Raw genomic sequence first — 25535 nt, 5'->3', positions numbered from 1 at the left:
CCTAAATTTGTGGCTGTGTTTGGCAGAACAGAACCTGTGGCCCTGTGCAACATCGGACTAAGCTGCAGCAGCACCATTCAGGTCAGCATCCGTGCGATGCGGTGCCAAGCACTATTATTTTCTAGTTTAGTTCTTTAGTCTTTTGCTTAAATATGAGATGGTGGGGGTGGCAGTGTCAGAGTATTCCCTTCTCTTTCTTCTGTATTTGATGTGGATCTCCTTATTTGAGCGGTGAGGAAGGGTTGATTCTTCCATGAGAAATTGATGATTTTTTTTTTTTTTTTTTTTTTTTTTTTCCTCTCTTCCCCAGCAATTACTGTTCTGGTGGCCAGCGGTCGGGACTTGCGGCGTGAGCGCCAGCGCAGAAGGTTGCTGACAAAGCAAAATTTAGGCAGCTTCGGAGGGATTTGTACTGCTGACATCTGAGACGTGGTGTGTGCAGTAGGAACGTACTACCTGAACTGAGAGCGCGGGTCCCTCCCCGCGCCCCTGCCCACCTGGGCTGCCACTGGGGTCAGGACCCTGCGTGACCTCTAGTTCCCACCTGGAAAGTGCCACCCGCACCCCGACTGCACGCTGCCGGGGGGGGTCCACACTCTGCTGGGGCTCCCCCGCCACCAGCCAGATCCCTGCAGCAGTGTGGCTTAATTTTAAATTTCTTAAAAATCCTGATTTTTATGAACAAACTCGGGGTCGACTAAGCCGCAGCAGGGGAAGGTTGTGGCAGCGCGGGGTCGGATGAGCCCAGCAGGCAGCGGCGATGCGAGCGGGCACCTCTGAACCCCCGGGGAATTGGGGACCCCACAGCCACCCATCCCCCTGCTCCCTCTGAACCCCCGGGGCATTGGGGGGTCCCGTGGCCGTCCCCCCAGCCACTGAGGGACCCTGGTGTCCCCTCACGGGGCCTCGGGGACACGGAAGGTGCGCGCAGTGGGGCAGCGGTGGCAGCGCCCGGCTCACCGTGGGAGCATGACGTAGCCCCACTCTGCCAGAAAATTAATTTCGTTTCTCTCAGCTTAGCACAGCCCTGCAGGAAGCCATCCATTTTTTATGGCTGTTTTAAAATACGGTTAACTTGTTCATTAAACGAGTAAGATTGCTATTAATTTTAATTTATCTTGTTTATGGAGACCAGATGCTCATTAACATTTATTTATCTGCTTATTCTGCAGATAAAACAATTAGGCCTAACGTGCTGGTCCCCGGTCGGGGGGTGCTGCTGGTGCAGCTGCAGCCGGTGCTGGTGGTGCACGACGTCGCGGGGCTGCTCCCCTGCCCCTGCAGCACCTCGGCCACGGTGCCCTGAGCCCCCAGCAGCAGGGACAGTGTGGGATCCTCCTCCGGAGACGAGGTGGGGAGGAGTGGGGCTGACAAATTTTTTAGCACCTTCCCTGTTGCAGCCCGGCAGCTCCCGCGGCCTGGCCCTGCTGTTGGGCTGCTGCTGTGGCTGAGGGCTCGCAAGGGGCCGGCAGGGCAGAGTTAAATACAAGTGAGTTTAGGAAAGGGGAAGAGACTCAAATTTTGAAAAGCTGGGCTCATTTCTGGGGTAAGGAGCTGTGGTCAGTCACCGGCCGGGGGGGTCAGTCCCAGGGTTTAAATGCCAGGATCCTGGTTGGAACGGTCACGGCTGCCCCGCTTGGACGTGCACCGCTCACCGAGGAATAATCCAGGGCTCGAGTCCGTGCAAGGGTTATTAGATTAAGGTCACACGGTTAATGTGAAGGTAAATGAGTGTCTGAATAACACTTCCTTGACAGTATAATCCATGCCCTGCAGCTTCTAATTAGGTGCCGCTGTTTAAATTCATCGCTGAGAACAGCAGAGAATCAACGCACGCGCTGCAGAGGAACCGACAGTTTGTTTTAACGCTTTACCGAATAATGAGATTTGTCCTGCTGAACGAGGAGAGCTGTTGGACACTTCCAGCAATTCCCTCTCACCAACAGCCCGCCCCGGGTGCCCCTTCCCACCCGCCGGGGCCGTGCCCGTGCTTGCACGGTGCCACGCACAGCACCTCACACCTTTGCTGGCACCAGGTGATAACCGCTACCCTGCGGCTCGCCCGGGCCAGCTGCTCCGCATCAGATCCTGCTTTAGGTTTATTGTAAAGCCAGCTCAGCTATTGGCACTGATTTAAGAATAAAAATAAATCCAGTGCTTCTTGAAAAGCACTGCAGGCCCCGCTGTGCCCTGGGCCAGTCAGGGGAGGGTGGGCCCCGGCCTCGGTCGGTGTGAGGGGTCGGGGCCGTCGGTGCGGGGTCCGGGCACCGCTCAGCACCACGGTGGGGGGAGCGAGGAGCCCCACCAGCCCCACGGCCACCCCGGCTCCCCCGCCGCGTTCACCCAGAGGCTGCCCACCATCACAGAGGAGAGACTTGGCTGTCAGTGTCTGGGTGGAGCCAGCGGGGCAACGAGCCCTGCAGCCACCACGATGCTGTCAGTGACCCTCAGCCTCTCACCCAGGCCCTGGCCGGGACAGGGAGAAGAGCTCAGCCCCCACCTTGCACCCCTGACCTGTCAGCTTCAGCTAAAATGCTGCTTGAGGCTGGAATCAGTAAATACATATGTATACTAACTGTGAAGCCTGTGTGTGGAGCTAAAGGTGTGTTTGGTTTCTGTGAGCTACAGTGTTTGATCCGACTGCTGAGGGTGAGGGCTCACCAGCCCGCTCAGGGCAGCCCATTCACGGACATGACTGTCCCCACGCCACCACCCGCGAGCCTTTCCCGCAAACGTCACGCGAAGGCTGAGTCCAGCTCCCGTTAGCCGGTGGCTCCAGCTTGTGGCAGAAAGCCCCTGGATAAAGGGAAGTGCTCAGCTCCTGCCTCGCCGGCGCCTGATGCCACGTGGAGTTTCAACGGGGACCGACCCGCTCCCCAGGCACCGTCACCGGGCAGGAGGGTCCGGCAGCTCCATTTTCCAGAGGCCAGGCTGCAGGGTAAGAAAAACAGCCCTTGTCACTCCACACTGCCCTGTTATTGGAGATATTTAGTGCTGAGGCTGGACTGCAGGGCTAGTATCTGGGATGTGATAATGTTGCTCCTTGCACGAGTGAGCAGGACATGGATTGCGGGCTGTCAGCCGGCCCCTCAGACACCGCCTGCCCCGGGCAGCATCCCGCACACGGCGCCAGCCAGCGCCCACACTGCCCCTCCGTGCAGCAGCCCTTAGGGCCCGCACACCCCCCCTCTGCGGCTGCAGGAAGCGTTCGGGTCTGCAGCTGGGCAGCTTTCTGCACGTGAACACCTGCCGAAGTACCGTGCCGGGTGACTGCTTCACTGTGGGGCTCCCTGCTGAATTTTACCGGTTCCCAGCCTGGTTACAGGCATCTCCCCTCCTCAGTGCCCCTCAAGGTCCCCGTTGGTTCCGCCTTGCTGCCGCAAGCTGCAAAAGGCCAGAAGGGACTGTTTGAAAAGCAAGAAACACCCCACGCCTGCCCCCCCACCCCTTGCACTTAGCCAGGGTACGGAAAGGGAGGTGATGCCTCCCCGGCACGGGCACCAGCCGCGGTCCCCCGCCCCGCTCCCTGGCTCCATCCCGGCATCTCCAGGAGCCACCACGCTCTGCCCCGGGGTAGCATGGCGGGTGTGCAGGAATGAGGCAACCGGCACTTTCCCCTGGTGGGAAAGGCCACCGGCCGCTGGGCTCTGCGTGCGTGGCTGCAGCGCAGGGAACGGGCACCACCTGCGACGGAGGGGTGCAGCGCCGAACACCCCTCCCTAGGGCCGAGCCCCTGAGGTTCGTCGATGCGGTTTCTGGGGAGGTAAGGGCGGTGAAGGACGCTGCTGGACAGTGTGGGTTCCAAAAGTAGCTGTTCCTCCTGGCTGAGGCTGGTGATGGGCGCTCCGGCACGGCTGCGAGCTCCCTGGCTCTGCAGCCCTCGTCATGCCCGGCCCTGCGCCAGCAGCACTAACCCTCCCCACCCATGCACATAATGGGTCCCGAGTGGGACAGGGCCACGGGTGACAAAGCCACGGGGACACCTGCCTTCCACAAGTCCTTGAACCACTGGACAAGGAGGGGACGTTCCACTTGATGCACCCCTGGTGTTCCCCCACCCCCCCCAACGCTGCCGGGGGCGGATGGGGACCAGCTGGACATTTGCTCAGCCCCACCATGGCCCCCCGCACCCAAGGACTGATCGTCCCCACGGCACGGGTGGAAGCTGCATTCCCACCCACGTCTCCAGACCACCCACGGCCCTGATGTCCTGTGCCCTCAGCAGGGACACAGAACCCCTGGGCCCCCCGGGACCCCGCAGCCGTCCCTCGGCAGCCAAGCTCTGACCAAGGACCTTCCTCAGACACCGTCTGGGTGCCCCAGAGGTACCGTCACCCAGCACGCGAGAGGCACAGCAAGCAGCAACGCCACACAAAGACACATTTGGGACAACTTTACTTTTGATACCAGAGTGCAGGCTTTCTTTACAGGAACCAAAAAGGAACAATTTTTTTTTTAAAAAAATGGTTCATTTACTCTTGCTCTTTTTTTTTTTACCATTTCATTTAAAAAAAAAAAAAAAAGGTCACTCCTGAAAGCCATCACTTGTAATAAATTTATAAGCCAGTGCACTTTGTTTTTTACCTTGCGATCTCTCCTCTGGAGGTGGGGGGGCTCTCCCTGCTGCTGCCCCCGAGGCGGGGCCGGGGTGTCCCGGCAGGTCAGCGCCCCGAGGCTCCGTCCCAGGGGCCGGGGCGCAGCCGGGGTCCCGCCGCCGCACAGCTCCCGCTTTCCCGCCCGGTCCGGGTGCTCCGTTCGTGGCCGCTGGCGGGAGCGAGAGCCGGGGGGGCCCCGCGGGACACGCCGGACCCCTCGCGGGGCAGCCGGGGGGACTCTGCCCTCAGCGTGGGGCGAGCGGCCCCGGCAGGCTGCGGGCGCTGGCGGGGTCCCCGCTGCCCCCCCGCAGAACAGCTGCACAGCACGGGCACCCGCACCCAGCCACTGCTAAAGTGACAGTGTTGAATAGGTTTTTAATTGCCTTTATTTATTCGTTTGCTTTTTGTTGCAGGAAAATTTTTCAGATGGACTGAAAATTCAGTAGTTTTTTTTTTTTTTATTGAACAGTTGCTCAGGTAAAAGAGGGACCTGAACAATCTTTAGAGTAGAAAGAGGCAGCCTTGCCATGCAAAGAGGAAGAGTTATTGTTTTTATTATTATTATCATTATTATTGTTATTAATGTAGGACCACAGACAGCCTCTCTCTGAAGCAGTCAGGTGCTAACAGCAATATATGGTTGGGTTCTTTTTTAGAAGGTCATAAATTAGCAACTTATACTTTATCTTAAAAAAAAATCGAATGAATAAATAAATAAATTAATTTAAAAAGAAAGAGAGAGAGAGAGAGAGACAGTCACAGCGTGCAAGAACTTACAACAGAACAAGTAAAAATGACCAAAGCAAAAGACAAGAAATGCAGGAGAGAAGCCCAGGTTTCAATTTGGTTTGCAATCAATGCAGTTCGGAAGCATCATTTATAAAGGTATTTCATATACCAAAAAAGGCACCACAGTATCTACAAAGCCAAATCCTCAGGAGAGTTTCTGTGGGGTGGGGGGAAGGCAGCAGCCTGGCTAGAGCAGACACGTCTCAGTGTGCAGCAGATCCCCCCCCTTTAAGCTTGTCCTTTGCAAATCTGAACTTTCCCATTTTATGTTTGGTTTTGCTGTCTCTGTTGGTAAAAACACAAAATGATAATAATAAAAAGACAAATGCGAAAAATGGCAACGGGGGTGGGGGGGGACAACGTTCTGACCTGGCAACGTAACAGGCGGACTATGTCTAGGATCGGGTTTAAAACAACCGGCGCGGGTCTGCTGGCAGCGGAACCCCCGAGGGCCCCGGCCCCCGCGTCCCCTCCCCGCCGCGGCTGCAGCCGCCCCGCGCGCCTCAGCTCTCAACGCGTAAAGGAACAGAAAGCGGGTGTCTGGCTGGGGTCCCCCCCCCAGTGCCCCGGGGGTGCAGGAGCGCTCGCCTCGGCACAACCGCTGTCTGCAGAGCAGTAACCGAACAAAGGAACAGGAAGGAAAAGGGAAAACGAAAGAAAGAAAGAAAAGAAACATTTGAAATCTTGTGTTTACTAGTATTCAGTACATGAGATTCCTAAAGAACAACTTGTCCTCCTAGTTAACCTTGTCCTGGAATATATACAGGTTATTTGTTGCTGCCACGGCAATGATATTCTCGGAGGGGTGCCAAGCTGTATGCAGGATCTTTTTGCTAAAGTCCAGACTGTCCACACTAATTTCGTCTTTCCTCCGCTTGCCGCCCACGCAGACCTTGCGGGGCTTGAGGATGGCGCGGGGTTTGCTGTTCTCCCGCGAGGCCTCCAGCGTCACGTCGCGCTTGGTGTTGCGGTCAAACATGCGGAAGAAGTTGTTGTAGGAGCCCGTCATGATGACGCTGGGAGGAGGGAGGAAGGGCGGGTCACGGCGCGCGGACCCACGGGGCGAGGGGCGCAGCCGGGCACCCCGCACCCCGTCCTGCGCCGGGAGGCTGCGGGCAGCCACGGCCCGCGTCCTCCTGAACCCAGGGAGCCGGCACGGGGAGGCAGCTCCTCTCCGGGCAACAACGCGGACGGAGACCAGGCTGTACAGCAAAGATTTTAGCTGGCCTGAACCGCATGATTTTCACACCGTTTTAGAGGCAAACTGCCTCGTGACTAGAGGGAGACTGAATATCCAGCGGCATAATGAGATTAGATGTGGAATTTGGGCTTCAGGCCCAGCTGTGCCTCGTTAACTCGCTCTGATGGCTCAGAGTGAAAAATGCACCAATCCCACCAGGTCAACTGACCTCGCACGCTTTCTGACACCTGGTTCGACGTGGTTTATGCATGGATGGTTGTCACACCCAGATTTTGGCAATCTGGAGCCAAACGCATTACCACCCTCCCGCCGGTGTTCGGAGAAAGGGGGACAGGGACTGAACCCATCCAGGAGAGCCGGGACCCCATCAGACACCCTCAGCAGCGCTTGGGTGCGGGGCTGTGGGTTTAGGTGATGGAAAACACCAGCCCAGGCGCCCAGCGGAGGTGCCTGAGGTGCCCCCGGGGCTGGCCCAGCGCTCACCTGTCGGACCCGTTCCAGACGCACTCGAACTTGTCGAAGATGCAGTCGTTCTCGTAGAGCGAGCAGAGCTTGCTCCGCAGGTAGTCGTGAACCTGCCGGGAGGGAGGGGAGGGGGGGGGACGTGGGGTGATGCCCCCGCACCGCGGCGGGCACAGCCCCGTGCCCCGCAAACGCCAGCCCCGTGCTCTCCGCAGCCGAGCCGGGCAGCGCTGGGGGGCACGGCCCCCGGCCACGGGTGGCACAGCCCACTGCTCTGCCCCAGCACTCGCCTCCCGGCCACCGGCACCGGAGCTTCCCCTCCTCACCTACGCCCAGCCTGGCGATGGAGGCGGGGGGGGGGGGTGTTACAATTCACCCGGCCACTCGAGCCCACGTGTAACAGTTCTTCATCTGCGTTCCATGACTGAATGGCACAGTGCTCCCAGCCATCGGGCTCGTACCTGTCCCCGCCGCTGCCGGCCCGGGAGCGCGGCCGGGGCGGCAGCACTGTGGGTGCCCACACTCACCTGGTAGGTCTCAATGGGCCGGTTCTCCATGTTCAGGTCCCACACCTTGACGGTGAGATAGTCCCGGGTCATGATATACCTCCCACTGTGGCTGAATTTGACATCAGAGATCGAGGAGATGATCTCGGAAAAAAACGACCGGTTACTTGGGTCTTCGGGCTCTTCAAAAACTGTGGAAGAGGAAAGGACAAGCCCCGGCATCAGCCGAGGCAGGAGCCGCCTGTCCCCAGCGCAGGGACCTGCCGCCCTGCCCCGGCACCGCAGGGCTGATGCTCCTGGGAGGGGAGCAGAGGGGACCCACGCTGCCGCAGGGGGAGGAACACTCCGGTTTGGCTGCGGAGACCGACAGACGGCCCCGAGCCGGTGCCCGGGCAGCCCCCGCCAGTGCCCGACACCCTCCGGCCCCACTCGGGCGAGCAGAGGCACCCACGTCCCCGCGGGACACCCCACAGCGGGCTGGGAGAACACCCCCCCGCTGCCGGGTTTGGCCTAGACCGGACAAACGCCCACATTTTAAGGACTTGACTTGGCACAACTGAAGCTCCTTTGTTTTTAATGCGTGCAATAAGCAGGAAGGGTCATTGGAGACCAATCTATCAACAGCACCGCAGAAGCCCAGAAGATTTAGAGCCTTGCATGTCAGCGCTGCTCCCTAGAAATCAATGTGCAGCATAACTGAAAGTCAATGTAAATATTTTATAGCCACTGCAACCTACAGATTTAATCTGATCAGTCTTTGAATAAATCACAGTATGAACAGTTTGAAGGAGACCGATTTTAAGTTCCAAATTAAATGTATTTACAAATACTGATTTCAAAGTAACATCAGCCGGGCAAGTGTGGCTTTAAAAATCCATCACAGAGCTGCATCAAGAGAGCCGCTGCCGATGCGGGACGTCTGTCCAGCCTCCTCTTCCCCCCGCCACGGGCAGCTCTCCAGAGCAGCGTTCAAGGATGCCGCTGGGTAACGTGGAGATGCTCACGCCGCTTTGCTTCTCTACTGGGGAAAAATCCAGTTGCCAGCCGTGTTCATCCGGCCCTTGTCCCCAGCACTGACGCTCCGCCACGGCGGCCGCGGGCTCCGACCGGCCGGTGGCCAGGGCTGGGGACGTGCCAGAGCCGGGCTGGGCACCGGCGTTTGCTCAGCTTTATCATCCCCTCGCTGAGGCCCGGGGTACTAACGCCTGAGCTCCCCAGTATGGCAGAAAAAAACGCCTGAAGCGCCAGTATGAATGATCTCTCTACAAATTAGAGATGGCATCGCCCACAGCAGGGCCCGGCTCTGGGTCCTTTAATCACCAGCAGCAAGTCTGATGACATGTCAGGTTTTTTAAATCAGAAAAGCAACAGCAACGAGAGAAAATAAAGATCTGAGGCAGTCTGTGGAGAGCATCTGAAAGCCACGGCTTGTCTTCGCATCTTCACAGGCTTGCTCACACCGGGTCGTCTGGCTTCGCGAGGTTTGTTTTAATGGCTGCACAGTTTCCATCCCCGATGCGCACTTGTGAGGTTGTGTCAGGGCTGGAGGTGGTCAGGTTATGGTACGGGGCAAGAGGAAGTTGTTGCCGGTAGTGCAGAAGCGTAAGCTGTTAAACTGCAGATCAGCTACCAAATAGGAAAGGGCTCAGAGAATGATCCCAAGAGCTGAGACAAGCCAGCAAGGGTGAGACGTCAGCAGCACGAAGAGGGTGGAAGGATGCTGATGCCAGGTTCCACACCCCCGGCACGGCTGCCGGGAGTGTTCCCCCACAGCTGCCCGGCTCCTCCGGCGGGTCCCGGCCCCCGCGTCCCATCCGTCTGTCCGTCTGTCCCTGCGGGGGAGCTGGCGCTCCAGAGGAGCATGGGCCGCAGCAATGCCCAGAGAGAGCAGGGGGGGCCCGGGCAGCACCTCTGTGCCGAGGAGCTTGTGCGCAGGGTGAGAAGGCAGGATCCAGCCGTGCAGTGAGCCCGGGGCGGGATCCAGCCGTGCACCACGCAGGCCAGCGCAGAGGAGCTGCCGACCTTCCAAAAATCAGAGCAGCTAAGAGGTGAAGCCTGGCATGGGTTACCTCCATCCTCCCTGCACCAGCCTCCTTTTGCCTACTGTACTGGGGGCTCTGATGCTGGGAAGCAAAACCAGACCTACCAACGCAGAGAGCAACTGTTCAACCAACGCTTCTGGAGCCGACTTCCCCGAGCTGCTGCCTCTGCCCACGCGCTGCCCGGGAGCCCCCCTCGGCCAGAGGGACCCTCTCTCAGGGCAGCTTCAAAGCAAATGGGATTTTTTTCACCCATCAAGAAATTTATCCGCTTATCGCTAAATTTAACACCAATTCAACTACTGTCTTTTCTTTCTCACTCCTCATTTAAGCTCCAATCACGACAATTAGCAACACAGACTGGAAAACCCGAAAGCACACCAAAGCTGCCCTGCACAGTCACCAAGCCCAGGCTGGGGCCGTGGCTGTCACTCGGGTCACTCCCTGGGCTGTGTCCCCTCTCGGCTCAGACCCAATCACGCCCTGTCGGCAACAAATGATTCACCAGGTGGAAGTTTTGATTTCAGATGAAGACAGGAGAGTGTTGCAAAGGCAAAAAGGTTTCCCGCTTTGCTAAATGAGCTCGGGGTGGAACAAGAGGCTTGTTTTTCACCTCCCTGGAGATTTTGCACAACCAACTAGTTAATTCTTAGCTTGAGGTCTTGCCAGGCCTGTTATTCCATGCAGCAGGACTCTGTTAGCTCCTGCGAGGGGTCTGGAGGAAAGAGATCATTAGTTTCTGGGGGCAACACAACCAGCTCTACTCTGCCCCAGCCAAAACCTGGGACAAGGAGAGCTCAGCTCGCCCTGCAGACGCCCAGTGCCATGCAGCACTGGTTTTGTCTACACAAACAGGGAATCAGATCTCTGTGCTCTACTTAGATAACCTTTTTTTTGTCTATAAAAGTCTTAGCTGAGAAAATAGGTAAAGAGAACACGCTGTTAGCAGGAACGTGGGAGCAAATGTGTTCTGCTGGAGGCTGGGTCGGCCTCGCAGAGTTGGCAGGCTGTCGTTCCGTCCCTGCCCGTGCCAGCGGCAGCCCCGGACGCGCGGCTCGGGGCTCTCCTCTGAGCTGGCGGTGATCGCCAAGCCTCTCCGGGTGTTCAGCAAACACCCGCGGAACAAGCAGCGGGGCCACCCCCAGCAAGGCCAGACCGTCACCCGGCGGGACGTGGGCGTCCCAGGCCAGGGCAGGTGGGTGCTGGGGAGCCCTCCGCCCCGCCGCAGGCAACAGCGGCGCTGGGAGCATCTCCCCGCACACACGCCGAGGTCGGAGAAGTTAGTTTAGTCCAGATTTGGCCATTTTACCCCCGTACTCTCCTCTCTTTGGAAAGACACAGCTAGCAAAGCCCAGCTGCCCTCTCCTCCTCCTCCTCCTCCTCCTCCTCAGTGCATCTTGAGTTTCAGGTTGCACCAATGAGCTGCATTAGCAGCTTCTCAGATAAAGGGACTTTGGATCAATCAATCCAAGCTCTGCTTGAGCTGCTGAGTCCTACACGGTAGTTATTCCCTGCTGAGCTTTTGGGGTGTTCCTGGGACTGGCCACCAGCGAGCACGCTGTGGGTGTTACTGGTGGCTGTTTCAGCACGGGTCCATATTAACCTGTACGAGACAAACCTCTGACAGCGGCAGGCACGTCGCCGGCTCTGCTGGGCTCTGGCTCTCGTGTGCTGCCTCCTGCATGCTGCTGCCCGCGCCGTGGGGTCCCTCATATACTCCCACACACACACACACTCCCACCCTGGGTCAGCACCCATGGGTCTGGGAGCGAGGGGGGACGCTGGCCCGGGGGCTGCATGCCGCTCCTGTGTGCAAGGTGGCCCGTCTGGCCTGTGCACTGAAAGCGATGGAGCCACTTAGCATGTAAATCCCGGGCAAGGCATCTGACCCCTCTGGATTTCAGCTGAGGTTAATCTGGTAATAATTAGGGCCCCCGTGGACACCTGGAAGCATGGTGGAGCAGCGCTTGCATGGGCAAATACAGTAACCCTCTGCTTCTTCTCTTGCTTCAAAGAAAAAGTCAAAACTCCACTGATAGTTCACCTAATCACAAAATTAACCACTAAGGAAAAGCTAAGCTAGCACAAGCAGAGAACTGAGCTTTGCTCTCATATTGGAAGAATCAACTCTGCAATCCACTCTCAGCCCAGAGGTGCAGGAGCCTTGCAACCACGGGCTACGGAGCAGAAATTACTCATCTGGTGACAATTTCCCCCATGAACTTGAGTGATTTGCTCTCCTGCCTCCTTCTTCCTATCTGCAGTGAGCAACAAAACGCGCTCCTCTTCCTCGCAGATGAGGTACAGATTAACAGAGCTCTTTTGGCAGCATGCTCTGCGCAGCACCGCAGGCCCCGGCAGCCCCGAGGCAGGACCAGGAGGGGGGGGGGGAAGCTGCTGTCGGGGGGGTGATTGGACCCCGCTGCCCCCAGACCCTGCCAGCACCGTCCCCACGCCACCGGGCAGCAGGGCCACAGCCGCCCGCTCCTCCGTGGGATGCCGGGACCCTCCCCAGTCCCGGCAGTGGGAGCAGCGGGGGCTCTGCCAGGATGGGGGGCCCCCCCCACAGGCAGTGCCAGCCCGTCCCCGGCAGCGCAGAGCAGCGGGCCTGAGAGCCAAAGCACGGGGCTGGGCAGGGCAGGGGCTCACAACGGCTATTTTTGCTTCCCGGCTGAAGGCTTTTGTGTGGCTTTGCTCCGGTTGCAGCGGCAGAGCTCACGGAAAGGATTTCTGAGCACTAATTCTCTGTTACACAACAACCCTATTTTCCTCTGACAGCGAGCAGGAGCTGCCCTCCCCGCGCCGGCTCCCTCTGCCAGCCCTCCTTCCCCAGCACCCCGGCTGTGGGGATGCACCCCAAAATAAACCCCGAGCTGGCCGGGAAGGGCTGCACAGCCCCGGCGTGATCCCACTCCCCAGCGCCGGTGGCCCTTTCTCCACAGGCCTGGGAAGCAGCAGTGGGGCAGCGCCGGGCTGGGGGTTCCTCACTGGGGCTCCTGCAGCCGGCAGCACCCCAGGAGCGGGGGGGCTTGGGTTAGAAATACATGTGCGGTAGCAGGGGGTAAAATCTGTCAGCCGCCAGTTACCTTATCAAAGCAGCTTTGTGTGCTTCTTACTTCTAACTGAAACTGAAACTGTCTTCAGCACAGAATAAACAGTTGGTAGTGTTGCTGTAACGCAGTCAGCAGTGGAAAGACAAGAGGGCAAAGTGCCCCTTTGGGAAGCAGGCTGGACTTCGTGCCTTTTGTTTCAGGAGTTTGGTAGGTACAGTCACAGGTGGCTCCTTAAAAAAAAAGTGGAAAGCCCAACGCCTTTTGCTATGGGGAAATAACTGTGTAGCCCCCCAACAGGGTTTTTCCTCGCTTTCCCATCTGCTTTTCAAACAGGATTACTTTTGCCGGTGTTACCAGCTGCTCCAGGAAACCCGCTCTGCCCCTTGGCTCCCGTGGTGCCTCGGCCCTGCACGCCGTTCCTTCGCCCCGTGTGCCCGGGCAGGTCCCCCCTCCCGGGACCGCAGCCCACGGCTCCACGTCCCCGCGTGGCCGGCAGGTCTGCTCCAGGAAACCCGACGGTCTGTCCAGCTCCGCGGCCGGAGGAAACGTGCACAACGTCACAGGCCGCAGGAGCCTCAAATAAAATGTGCAAACAGAACTTAATAAGAGAAGCACATAAGTAAAAGTCAGCCCTGAGCAGCAAACTGCATCTACCTAAATAAACATGACTGGCATGTGCAGTGCTATCTTCTGCATTTTTATTAAATATTGACAGTTATTAAATGTCTCCGTTGGAAGATTCGCCTCCGAAAGCCAATGTTGCTTTTCATTTTGAACTTTGATGAACTGTCTCAATTTCGACTCCCACATCTGCTGAACCACAATTGACTGAGGCTGGTGCTTCGGCGGGACAGCGAGAAATCAATAAGGCAATGTCACGGGCAAGGTCACACCGAGCCGGATTCACCGCTGGCCGGTGCGCCCGCCGAGGGCTGGGGGGGATTTGGGCAGCAGTGCCCAAACAAAGGGACGTGCTCGGGGTGGGGCTTCTGCCACCGAAGTGTCAGGAAAATGAATTCTGTTTGCTCCTTAATTCTGAATATCAGCTGGGAGCTGTCGCTGTAGGACTGCCAGACACAGTCAGGAAATGCAAGAACAGAAAGGTGTGTTTTGCCTGGGATTTGGGAAAACTGCCATTCAGTATTTCCCCATCTCCAGCCAGCGCAGTAAGCTTTCTTCTCCATCCACTTTACTCCAGGTTAAAAACAGGTATCAGACTGTGCCCGCAGCTCCAAGCGCAGCAGCGATGGCTGCTGTGTCATTCCCTATCGCCCCCCAGTCTGGAGCACAGCCCGGCTCTCTCTGGGTGACAATTATTAGCACAGGGCTCCAGTAAGCTGCACCCACCTTGGGCAACTTGTTCTCATAACGTGATCACACTTCGAATACTGAAAAATCTCCTTAATTTCCTACAAGGTATCGGACATTTTCTGAAGAAAACTCAAAGAAGAACAGGAGACAGAGGGGTTTAGCTGTCCAGTCACACAGCACAGCTGCCCTTGTTTCTGCAATATTTTGCTGTCTTTCAGGCAGATACCAAACTCCTTTAGGTCTGTCCCATCTTTTGTCTTATTTACAACCCTGCGCTCAGCATTGAGGTTCCTGCCAGGACTGCAAGGGCACAAAGAACAGCAACAGGTATTTACGGGCCCACCCGTAAGTGTCATAGGTGTTCCTGCTGATATCTTCCTGAGCAGTTGCTGATAAGGACAATATTTCCAGTCACGACCTCCTGACACGTACAGGCTGAGCAGGAGCCGAGCTCAGCTGGCTGCCTCAGCGGCAGCTCACTGACCACAGCAGCCCAGGGAGGACCAAGGACAAGCTCCCGAGCTGCCCAGCTTACTCCAGATTTTGAGGGGGCTCTTCTGCACATCCTGACCCCTGCGGCATCTACCACAGCTGACAACAGGACATGGGGCTATTTGGACAAACAGCCTCAAGAAACAACACAGCGCTGTCTTCTGGCATTGACAGCACCAACAGCCCAGCGACCCCTCAGACTCGCTGCGGGCAAAACACCACATTTGGGGGTTTTTGACACGGTCCCCCAACGGGCGCGGGGCGGGGAGCCAGGGGAAGCTGCTCCTTTTGGGGACAGGCAGGACCGAGGGCAGGTGGCCATGGGACCGCGCAGGAGCACAGTCCGGAGAGAGGACGGGGCGAGGTGGCAGGGCAGCCCCGCGCCCAGGCCGGTCTCCGCGCTCCCTTTTTTGGGCTCCTCTAACCCAAAGCGGAGCCCGTGCGGGCCGTGCCGCTGGCGGGGCTGTACTCACACTTGGCGTGGCGGTCGCAGAGGGCGGAGGTGCGCATGTCGCACAGCCGGATGGTGCCTTTGCTGCTGCTGTAGACGAAGGTGTTGCAATGGTGCGGGTGGAACTCGGCGGCCGTGATCACCTCCGTCAGCTCCTCCATGTTGGCTGGCTTGATGTCCACGATGTCTGGCAGGGCGAGTCAAGGAGCCCCACGGCGCCCGGCCCAGACCCCGCTCCTCCCGGGGGCTCTCCCCCCGCCGCCCCTGCTGCTGCCAGACGGGCACCTGGGCTCCCCCCAGCCCCGGGCTGCCCAGCCGCTGGCGGGAGAGTGTTCCAGGCGCGGGGGAAGACCAGCGTCCGTCACGTTTTGTGCTCAGCCACGCACCGCCACACCAGTACCACCGAACCCCTCTGCACAGCACGAGACCCAACTGCCCGCCCACCCCGGGCCAGAGCAAATGTCTTTTATTGCAGCGTTGGGGCACAAGGAGCAACTGCTCCAGAACACAACCAGGGGCAAAGAAAACCCAGAGCGTGGAGACCAACACAAAACCACTGCAGGCGGCTGCCCAAGGACGTGCAATTTCCGAAACATTTCACATGCTTGGGCTCGGTGAAATGCTGGGTTGAAAAGCGAGCTGCAGACCCTGTCCCCAGGCCCCGCAGATGGTGCTGGCAAGGACCTGCACAGCCCCACAGAGCATCCCGGTGCGCAGGGGACGGCTGACAAGCGTCCATCCCGGCCTGATGCCAAGCCAGGGGTCACTGGTGGAAGCGGCTTCAGATCTTACAGTGCAATCCAGATACCCAGCATGGGATGATTTACTCACTGGGCAGAGGGGGGAATAAGAAACAGCACCTCTCCTCACCCCCTGGAAAGCAAATTAAGATCCTGCTGTTCCTGGAAAGACGGGGGATTAAAAAAAAAATAAAGAAGACAACGACTATATAAATTTCTTACCCACGTGGGGTGTTTTACAACAGCAAGCGCTCCCGCAGAAGAAGCTCAGAGCCACTGAGCCGATTCACAGCCCAGCTGTGCTCCGGATCTGCAGCAGAACCCGGACCCCAGTTCAGGCCAGACCTGAACCCAGCGCACGGCCCGCGATCGCTCCCTCCCCAGCTGCCGCACGCCTGGACGCCTCGGTGTTCGCAAGGCGCGCGGGCAGCTTGCGAGGAGGAGCGGTGCAGGGCTGCACCGTGTCACGGTGCCGCTGCACGGCCCGCGACGCTGCGGCGATCCTGCAAGAACCTCTCACGACAGCCCGATGCTTTGCTCAGCAGAGGCTTCAAACCCCATCGACCCGCGCAGCAGCCGGGTGACACACATAAAACTAAGAAATTCCAGAGCACGGCGCCTCTTCTCAACTGTCCGGCAGGCAGGGACCAGATTTGGTTTTTATCAACAAAAGTGGTGACGTGCCCCTCACCTCCCTGGGCAGGCGGGCGGTGCTGCCTCGGCTCCCCTCCTCACCGTGCCAGCATCACCCACCGCCCCATCAGGTCCCTCCGGAGAGCCCGGTGGGGCTGGTCCCGTGGCTCAGCCAAACTGGGGACAACCCGGGCAGGGGCTCCAAGGCGCCGGGCAGAGAGGTGACACTGGCAGCCTGGCAAGCTGGTGGGATGGGACATCTGAATGGACATCCCTCTGGTGGTGATGTTTCTCCATCAATTCTTAGCGAGTATTTTGGGTGCTGCACTTGCACCCTGGCCAAACTCCCTCAGGTGACCTAAACTCCCTGAGGTTTTACCCAAATTTAGTCCTCCTCACTTTCTTCCCTGAAACACACCACACACCACACCCACTTTGAGCTCCCACTAGCCACACGCCTGTGACTGCTGAAATCCTCTCCAGCTGCCTAAATTTGCCACATGCCCTGAGGATTTCTCAGTAGGAAAGACTATATAAATATCACTGATGATTAGTGCCCCATTGTTATCATTTCTGATGCAGCTGTTACAAGGGTGACTGGCACGACCTCATTTGTACGACTGTGACTGGCAGCCTGTCACCCTGCTGCAGGGTATAATGGAGACTGCACGATTAATATTTCCTCTCTCCATCTTCCCCAAGGCGTCTGTCTTCTCCATCACCCGCAGCCCCCCTCTCCCTCCCTCCCACCCCACGCACACCCTGCAGGCAAAATTCAGAAATGTGTCACCCACACCGGGAGGCAGCAGTCGCGACGATGCCAGCTGAGCCCTGCGCCGGGGAAGGAGCGACTCGGCGACTGTGCCCGCCGGAGACAGCCTGGCACCTGCCGGCGGCATGGCTCAGCCGGGCAAAGCCGAGGGCAGAGCCGAGGGGGAAACGCCTCGGCCGTGACAGGTTCTGCAAGGTTCTGCAGCCAGATGCAGGGCGGACAGCACGGCTTTGTGCTCCTGAGCCCCTGCGCGCCCTGGCCACGGGGTGAAGCTCCTGTCCCGAGGAACCGCAACCGGGGTGCAGGGATGGGGCCAGGTGAGACGCTGCCATCCCCCCCATCCCAGGGGGACCTGCTCGGTCACCATCACAGCAGGCACGGGCGCGGCTCTGCTGCCATCCGCGGAGCCCGACCCCGCAGGTCCCCCCTCCACCACTCACCTTTCACCAGGGACCTGTCTCCCCCATCCAGCTCTCATTCTCTCACTGAAATTCGCACGTGTCTGGGCTCCCGTGGCTTTCACACCCTGCTTGCCAGCCAAGCCACCTCCCTTATTGCTGCTCTTGGCCGGGCTGGGACTGTCCCAAGGGCCGCAAGGCAGCACACACCAAAGGATACTAAAACTTTGATTTGTGATTTCAAAGTTCCACAAGTTTATCCTCAGGTCGTCCGCCGACATGTAGGTCTCGTAGTCGCTGTTGACGGAGATGGAGTTGATGTGGTAGGTGTGCGCGTTGGCAAACACCCGCCGGGGCGTGGCCTCCACCATCAGGTCCATGGGCCGGAGCACGGGGACCTGCGGGACGGGCAGCAGAGCATCAGCACCCAGGGACAGGGACCCACCTGCCCCCTCGCCGGCACCCGGGGCACCCCCATGGCCACGGTGCAGCTCCGGCTGGCAGCGCTCCACCCCGTCCTCCACACCCTCGCCAAGGAAACCCAACATCTTTCTACGTGTAGGAACAGAAGGACAAGCAGACACAAACGCCTTTTACATCTGAAAAGAGGCACCAGTACGGTCAGACTGCGGTGAGGCAGTGAAAGCCCAATAAACCAGGCTCGGATCTCTGCCTTGTTTTGTCTCTGTTAACCAGAATCTGAAATTCCTAGAGCATTTCTAACAGAGATATATTTTTTGAGAGAGCCAGGTCAGCACAGATTTTTCTTTTAACATTTTTGCATTTGCTTCACAGTGAAGTGACAGAGGTAAGAGATGAGAAGAGCCAGGGAAAGGGAACACACAGGGCAGGGACAGATGGAGGGACTAGAAACAGAGACACACACATTTGCCTTTAGATGAATAAGTATAACTCATGCAAACATCAGGGGACGGAGAGATGCGGTAAGAACGGTGTATGTAAAGAGTGGTGCAAGTAATAACTTGAGACATAACGCTCTTAAGGCAACTTAATACACTAGAAAGGTGTCAGTCTGTGCTCCCGTTTGCCAGTAAGCTGTTCCCTCGAGCTACTTCATTACTGTGTATATTATCTGTGTGCTGCCCAAAGAGATTTCCCATGGCTGCAGAGGTGGGGACGGGAGTGTGACAGCCAGCTCGAGTGACACTAGAGCACAGGGACTGCCAGCTCAGGGCCTGAGCTTAATGTGACGAGCCTGCCTGCTAATTCAGCCTGACGCAGCCAACGATGCGTCGCTTGCCGCGGAAGGACTCTGCTCAGCCATCTGGGGCCGGGGCCTCGCGCTCTGCTCAGCGGCTGCGGGAACCGGGGGCTGTCACTCTGCCTGCCGGGAACGCGACGGTGGTGCGAAGGGAGAGGGTTCCGTGGTTACACCAGGCCTTGCCGGGCACAAAAATAAGTGCAGCAAAGGCTTCGGCGGGGGATTTCACGCAGCGAGAGGCTGCTCTGTGGCCCGACCGCACCTCGTGCTGAAACCCCCGGCCCAGCCCCAGCCCCGGGAGGAGCCCAGCACCACACGCGATGCTGCAAAGCAACCCGGGCAATCCAGGTCTGAGCCAGGGCGGCGCGGCCATCTGCAGCGCGATTCCCCACCCGATTCTTATAGGGCAGCTACTCACAACCACAGAGCTAAGATAAACGCTTCAGCCAAGAAAATCCTCCCCATGTTGCTTCAGAGCTGAATTCTGGGGTGTTTTTTTTATGTCTGGAACTTGGTCCATCACTAGGTAAAACCCCACAAGAGGAACAAATCTGGTCATCCGTGAGTATTTTGTTAAGGCAGGATTTTTTGTCTGCCATGGTGGCAAGAATCTGCACTAGAATATAGAAAAGAGCAAGTGTTCACGTCCCTTCTCACCCTGTGCTGTGAGCTTTTGCTTAAGGTTATCAACAGTAAGTATTTAAACCTGCAAGCACTGACATTTTGAGGCAGGAGCAGCCAGGAGTGCACTGGGAGCACACACCGGCTCGGGGCTCTCGTCCCACGACAGCAGAAATCTTGCAGCGGGAGGCAAGCCCTGTCTCAGGACGGCCAAGGGGAGCAACAGCCCAGCACAGGCTGGGCCCCGGGCTGGGTTTAATCCCTTCTTTGCTTAAATCTGTCCCGAAGCCGGCACGGACACTCGTCCTCACCAACGCGTGGGTCATGGGCAGAGACGAGCCTTCCGCCCCGCGCGCTGCCCTGGGGACCCCTTCCAGCGGCCGGCAGACACCCGCCTTCCATCTCTGCTTCAGGTACAATAAAGCCAAAGAAAAGGGTGCTCCGGGGGAAGGCTCCGCAGCCTCCGGGTGCTGCGTCCCGAGCCCCACCGGGCAGGCAGGGAGCGGCTCAGGGCAGCAGCGGGCAGGGAGGGTGACGAGAAAGCGCCCAGCAAACGGGGCAACGTCACAGCGGCCGAAACTTGCTCTTTTTTTTTTTTTTTTTTTCTGAAGCACGCAGAGTCCAAGCCAGTGTCTGCATAAACCACCCGGCTCCCACCAGCATTGCTATGGCAATCCTCAACAGCGCAGAGACCTCCTCAGTGAATCCCTTCTTCAATTACAGAGCCAACCTGCGGGGCAGGCTCCGGTATTATATATACCCATTATTAAAGGGTAATTCGGTGTAACAAACCGCATCAAGTACATAGAAAGGCTGTCAAATAAAATAAATCACTAATAAATTAAATTACTTTCTGTTTTCAGGAAGGGGGGGGGGAATGCCAGTCATTTTTAATTTAAAACAAAATACGTCTTATTTTTTCTTTCTGCCTTTAGCAGGCACCCCCTGCAAAAGAGCCGGTCCCGCTCATTCAAAGCACACACGACACTCGATTCCTCTCTCCTTGTCTGGTGAAGGCTTCCCCTTTCCTGAGTTAATGAGGCACTAATCCTCCCTTGAGCTGTAAAATTCATTTTCTCTGTGGCTGGGGAGTGGAGGGAGCTGGTGTGCCCTGGCCCCTTACCACCGCCGTGCTGCGTGTCCTCCCGCCACCTCCAGCCGCCGAGCGAAGGACTGTGGCACAGGCAACGCCGTGTCAGTAATTGCTGCCGCTTCACCGCTTTGCCCCCTGTTCCCATCAGGCTTCCCCCTTTCATTGTCTGTCATGTCAACTGTTACCAAATGCTCCCTGCTCCCGGGGGAAAAAGCTTTGTGTGGCAGAGCTTCTCCTCATCGTTTACGGCGCTGTGACGGACGTGGCCTGGCAAGATGTAGAGATTCAGTGTTTCTCAGGAAAACCTTGTCCTCGGCCCAGAGATGCTATGTGGCACGCAGCATTTTCAAAACACGAGTCAATTTACAGGGGAAAAAGATTAAGGCCTCATCTCCTGGGATAGCGTGGCCACATAACCTCTCACAAGCACAAGTCCAGCGTGTGCCAGGTTTGAGCTGCCCATTGCTGGGGGTCAGAGCAGTGACAGGACCCCGGCACAGCCCCGCGGCAGGTGGGACTCAACCACTGACAGACAAGGCAGAAGCGCTGCTGGGAACCCTCACGGGACACACCGGAGGCCAAAAACTCTTAAAGAGTGTGAATATGAAAGCGCTGGCTCACGAAGGGAGAGCCCAGGGCAGACAGGCAAAGCAGCAACACCGCCTCTGCCCCCGCAAGCTGCTGCAGCACCCCAGCATCGCCCGGGCACGCGTCCTGCGCCCACCCCGCACAGTGTGCCTGGCAGCGAGGGCAACCGCAGGCTCGCACCCATCCCTGGGCCATGGAAAGAAGGATTCTCTCCCAGTTACCTCCAGGGAAATCCTCTCGGCACAATGGAGCTGCAGCGGATTTACGCTGAGATTCAAATCTGAGCCAGAGTAGTAGCCATTAAAAAACAATCAATAGATAATCAGTTTAGGTGCCTATCCAGAGTCCACCTCACAAGGTGTTACCGAGCCTCGGCACCGAGTGCAGGCAAAGCTCTGCAACCGCCTGTACGTGCAGTGGCCCAGCGGCTCGCCAGCAAGGCTGCAAACCGGTGGGCAGCTCGAACTGGTGAGGCTGCAAACCGGTGGGCAGCTCGAACTGGTGAGGCTGCAAACCGGTGGGCAGGGCAGCGCTGCCCTTTCCGGCACGGCCGGCCGCCCCTGCCCCGCACAGACACTGCCTTGCAAGCACAGGCTGCTCCGCCGCCTCGGACAGCCCCGGAAAGCTGGCAGGATTTGGCCGGGAGGGATTAGTCAAAGCCAAAACCCAGATTAACCCCAGCCTTGAGTTCGCAAGAAGGAAAATGTAATCCTGTTCCCAGCAAATCAGAGAGCAGAGCTGGCTGCTCGGGGATAAATCTGGCAAGGCTCCTCACCGGCTCCAGCAGCTGAGCTCCGACTGTGCTCCCCCGTGCTTACTGCTTACCTACAGAAGTCATATTCTGTAACTGGACAACGCTGCCTGCAGATTAATATTTCACAGACAAAATGTGCATCAAACACTATTTTCATGGCAGACTGACAATTTCATGCCCTTCAGGATTTTCTCTTATTGGACCTTCCCCGTGAAGGGTGGCAGGTCCCTTCCCGTGGGAGGATGAACCCACTTGCCCATTACCAGCCCATGTAGCTGATAGAGCTTCTGGTTTCACCTCTTTTCCCTAGATGTATCCCTCCCTGCTAAGCACTACACTAGCACTCTTGCTTCTGTTGCCTGTTCCTGAGCCTTTTTTCATGCAGGGAAAAGCAGGCACAGACTCGCTGCCACGTGAAGATCCGCCTCCACGTGCGTGGGTCCGAGAGGCGCAGGCTGCCCGGAGCGGGCTGTGGGCTGCAGGTCCCAGCCCAGCGCGGCTGCAGTCGCTCCATCAGCACCCAGGTGCAGAGTTGAAAGCCTGGAGTGAGTCCACATGGGCCAACCACTGGGGCCACCAACACAAACACACCCCCCTAAAACCCAGGGCCAGCTCACAAAGGGGTTTTAGTGCAAGGCTGAGCTCTGACTGCAAGTCTTGTTCAAGGTACAGCCCAAATCATCACAGATTTCCTATTCTTTGTCCATTTTTACAGTATGATAGGATTTTTTTGTTTGCTTTGCAACTGAGATTTTGTCCTAGTTCCTTTGTTGCACTCCAGGATTACTTTCATCACCTGTACCTAAAGTCTGAAATAAGTTTTCAGAAACCTCAAAGAACAAACAGAACCTTTTTCCTATCTGAAGTTAAAAAGTCCTGAAGTCTTCATGCCAATCTCATTAGAATTGCATTCCCCTTGTTTGAAAATATATTTTTAAACTTCTTTCTCCCACTGAAAAAGAGCTGATGTCAGTAAAATCCCACCAGGCAGTTCACAATTTTCCTACTTTTCCTGCGAGAAGTGTGTCGAAGCACGGCCATGTTACCAAACACACATTCAAAGCAATCCAAACTCGTTTGATAATTCTGCCCGGCACATTGTTTTTACAGTATGTCTAGACACAGATACCAGCAGTGTAATTGCTGTAGAAAAAGAGATGATAAAAAATATCAGAAAGGTCAGTTCTGGTCAGCGGCATTTCAAGGTGAGTTTACAAATATTAAACGGATGAATAATGAGTTTTCACCAGAAGAGAAAGAATTCAGCTCATGACCTGGGAAAAAAAACAAAAAAAGAGAAAAGCAGTGGCAAAACAGGCTCCTTCATTTCTCTTCCAGTCCTGCGGAGCGAAGCAGGCTGAGGCGCAGGCAGGGCAGGCTGGCAGGCCGGGTGCTGCCGCCGGCTCGGCCAGAGCGAAGCGCCGGGGCCACCCACCAGCACCGCTGCCTGCACGGCAACCCCGGAGCCCTGCAGACTGCCCACGCCCCGCCAGCACCCCCAGCCAAGCCCTCCCTTCTGCACCCAGGGTGCTGCTTCGAGAGCGACAAAAGTGAAGGCTCTCCAGGCCAGTGCACCCCGCGGTCCCCAGCACGTCCCGGAGCCGGCACTGCGTGGGGGCTGCCTGCTCGGGCAGCGCGGCCAGGCTACCAAAGGGCAGCCCAGCACACAAATGTTACACATTGAGCTGCTTTAGAGCAATGTAAGCAACTCAGGAAAATGGGAAAATCTTTTCTTTTTTTTTTTTTCATTTCTGTAGCAATGGTTTGATGACGATCATTTGGAATTGATTAGTTCTGCCATGTGCATTTTATAGCCAAAAAAAGCCAAATGTTTCGCATTACCTTGTCATTTAAATGATAATGGTTTGGAGAACGTATACAAGGAAAAGACAGGCAAATCTCCCTGCTGGGGCAGAACTGCAGCAGCCCAGCAGCCCTCCTCCGGAGCATCCCCCATCCCTGCCCCTCGCTGTCACACAGCCCCACTCTGGGGCTGTCCAGTGGGTGCACTGCCTGCAGCGGGAGCACAGCACGGCCTCCCCAGGGGCCAAGAAATCTGAGTGTCCGGTGGAGAACACAGAAAACCACCCTCTGTACCACAGCAACCTCCTGAGCCCTTAATAACCTGGGCTAGATACGACCCTGCTGCCCAGAGCAACCGGTCCCTGGGCTCGTGAGGCGCACACCAGCCCGTCTGCAGGGTGCTTCCTTACTTGCCAACATTTTAAAGTGCTTGGTGCAGAGATCAGCTGCCTAGAGCAGGGAAAGCAATACCCAAATAGTATCCGCGCTCCCCTGCGTTTCCCTGGGATGGAGGAGAGGAGGGAGCAGCAGCCCCTCCAGAGAGCCCCTGGCCAGAGCCCCTGCCAGCACCGGCTGCTCTCCCCGTGCGGTTGTAGCTCAGGAGCAGGGCCTGGCTTGAGAACGCAGCGACCTGACAGGAGAATATCCTTCAGCAGCAGCCTGCACCCAGCACACCGGGGAGGCAGAAGGCCCCTGCAGCACCCAGAGCTCAGGCTCAGCCCCCTCGTGCCGAGGTAGCGCTGGCAGCACCGCCTGCTGCCGTTTCTTCTCTTTAAACAAACAATGTAAAGGTCAGACCCTCTTCTCCAGCAAAGGGAGGCCCGAGAGCCGTCTCTCCCAGCCCGTTCCCCCGGTTTTGCTCATCGCAGGCACAGACCACGTCCTGCCCCACACTGCACCCGGGTGCCCGCAGCCGCCTCCTCCTGCCACGCCGGAGGGACGATGCACACCAGTGCTGCACCACCGTCTGACTCGCGCTGCGAGGGAGCAAAGCAAACACATTCTCTCTTTAAAAAGGTTTAAGCCCTGGATAGTATTTGTGTTAATTATTTCCTGTACACATCCCATGGCGTAGGTACGGCTGTACACTGAGCGGCACTCGAGAGCTCGTGGAGGCTGTTAAATGAGGCCGAAGGGCTGTACTTATTAGACTGGGGGCTATCCTACTAAGCAGAGCTCTTTTAATGACAGCAAAAGCCTTACTTTACAGTCTGAGCAGAGTTAAATATGCCTTTTGCACTATGTGGGTTAGAAATTCCTCAGAGAACAATGCTCAGCAAGTACATTGAAACCATTACAATGAATGGGTAAGAGATGATTGCAGTAAGGTGGTTTTAAAACCCTTTTTCACTTGTCTGTGGTTGAAAATTAACTTGTGGATGGATGTGGCTTTACTCCAAAGTGCGAGCATCACAGGACAATTAAATGTCAAAGATACACCAAACTGCAGCAAAATGGTTACAGCTATGTAAATATCTGTCTAAGAAAAATCATCAAAAAATTAGATCAAACCGGGGCTGGTGGAAGACACCTCAATCTTCTGTCCTCAGGGACAGCAGGCGTTGCACTGGCAGATACTAATAACCATAATACTGAGCACTTATATCGTGTTTTACCTCTCCTTGCTGTGAAGCAGGAGCAGCCCTTCCCGTGGGGCTGCTCACCAGAGAGCGGGGAATCACAGCACCTTATCTCACAGCACAAGAGAAGACACCCAGGTACTAAACTCCTCCAGCCACATGGCACCAAGTTGCTACCAGGAGTAAATGAACTGAAAGTAAATTGAAGGCCGAAACTTCCAAGGCAGACAGTGGACTCCAATAGTGTCCAGTTCTCTGATATTTTAGTATGACTTTCTACAAGAAAAAAAAAAAAAATCACAATTCCGTCCTTCCCCAACAAACTCCATTGACCGCTGCTGCCTCCATCCACGCCAGTGGCGCAGGGTGCTCCCGGGGTGAGCAGGGTGCCTGGTGGGGTGGGCTGGCTGCCCCCATCCCAAACACGGCCCC

At 57.0% G+C, this 25535-nt stretch overlaps 1 protein-coding gene across 3 annotated transcripts in view; it reads right to left on the bottom strand.

The window, feature by feature from the left end:
* Positions 1-4378: 4378 nt before the first annotated feature.
* Positions 4379-25535, bottom strand: part of PPP2R2B (protein phosphatase 2 regulatory subunit Bbeta) — a 111516-nt gene continuing 90359 nt past the window's right edge. For all 3 annotated transcript variants that reach the window (XM_042790055.1, XM_042790056.1, XM_042790057.1), the window contains 5 exons: positions 17663-17840; positions 14922-15086; positions 7575-7744; positions 7069-7160; positions 4379-6400 (listed from right to left, as the gene is read on the bottom strand). In XM_042790055.1, the coding sequence (XP_042645989.1) occupies positions 6121-6400; positions 7069-7160; positions 7575-7744; positions 14922-15086; positions 17663-17840 (885 nt within the window). In that variant the 3' untranslated portion in view covers positions 4379-6120. The remainder of the gene's footprint in view (positions 6401-7068; positions 7161-7574; positions 7745-14921; positions 15087-17662; positions 17841-25535) is intronic.

Source organism: Tyto alba, unplaced genomic scaffold, assembly GCF_018691265.1.
Source record: "Tyto alba isolate M040663 unplaced genomic scaffold, T.alba_DEE_v4.0 Super-Scaffold_17, whole genome shotgun sequence".
Lineage (NCBI taxonomy): Eukaryota > Metazoa > Chordata > Aves > Strigiformes > Tytonidae > Tyto > Tyto alba.
The sequence above is the reverse complement of the archived record's forward strand: the minus strand, read 5'-3'. Positions and strand labels throughout refer to the sequence as shown.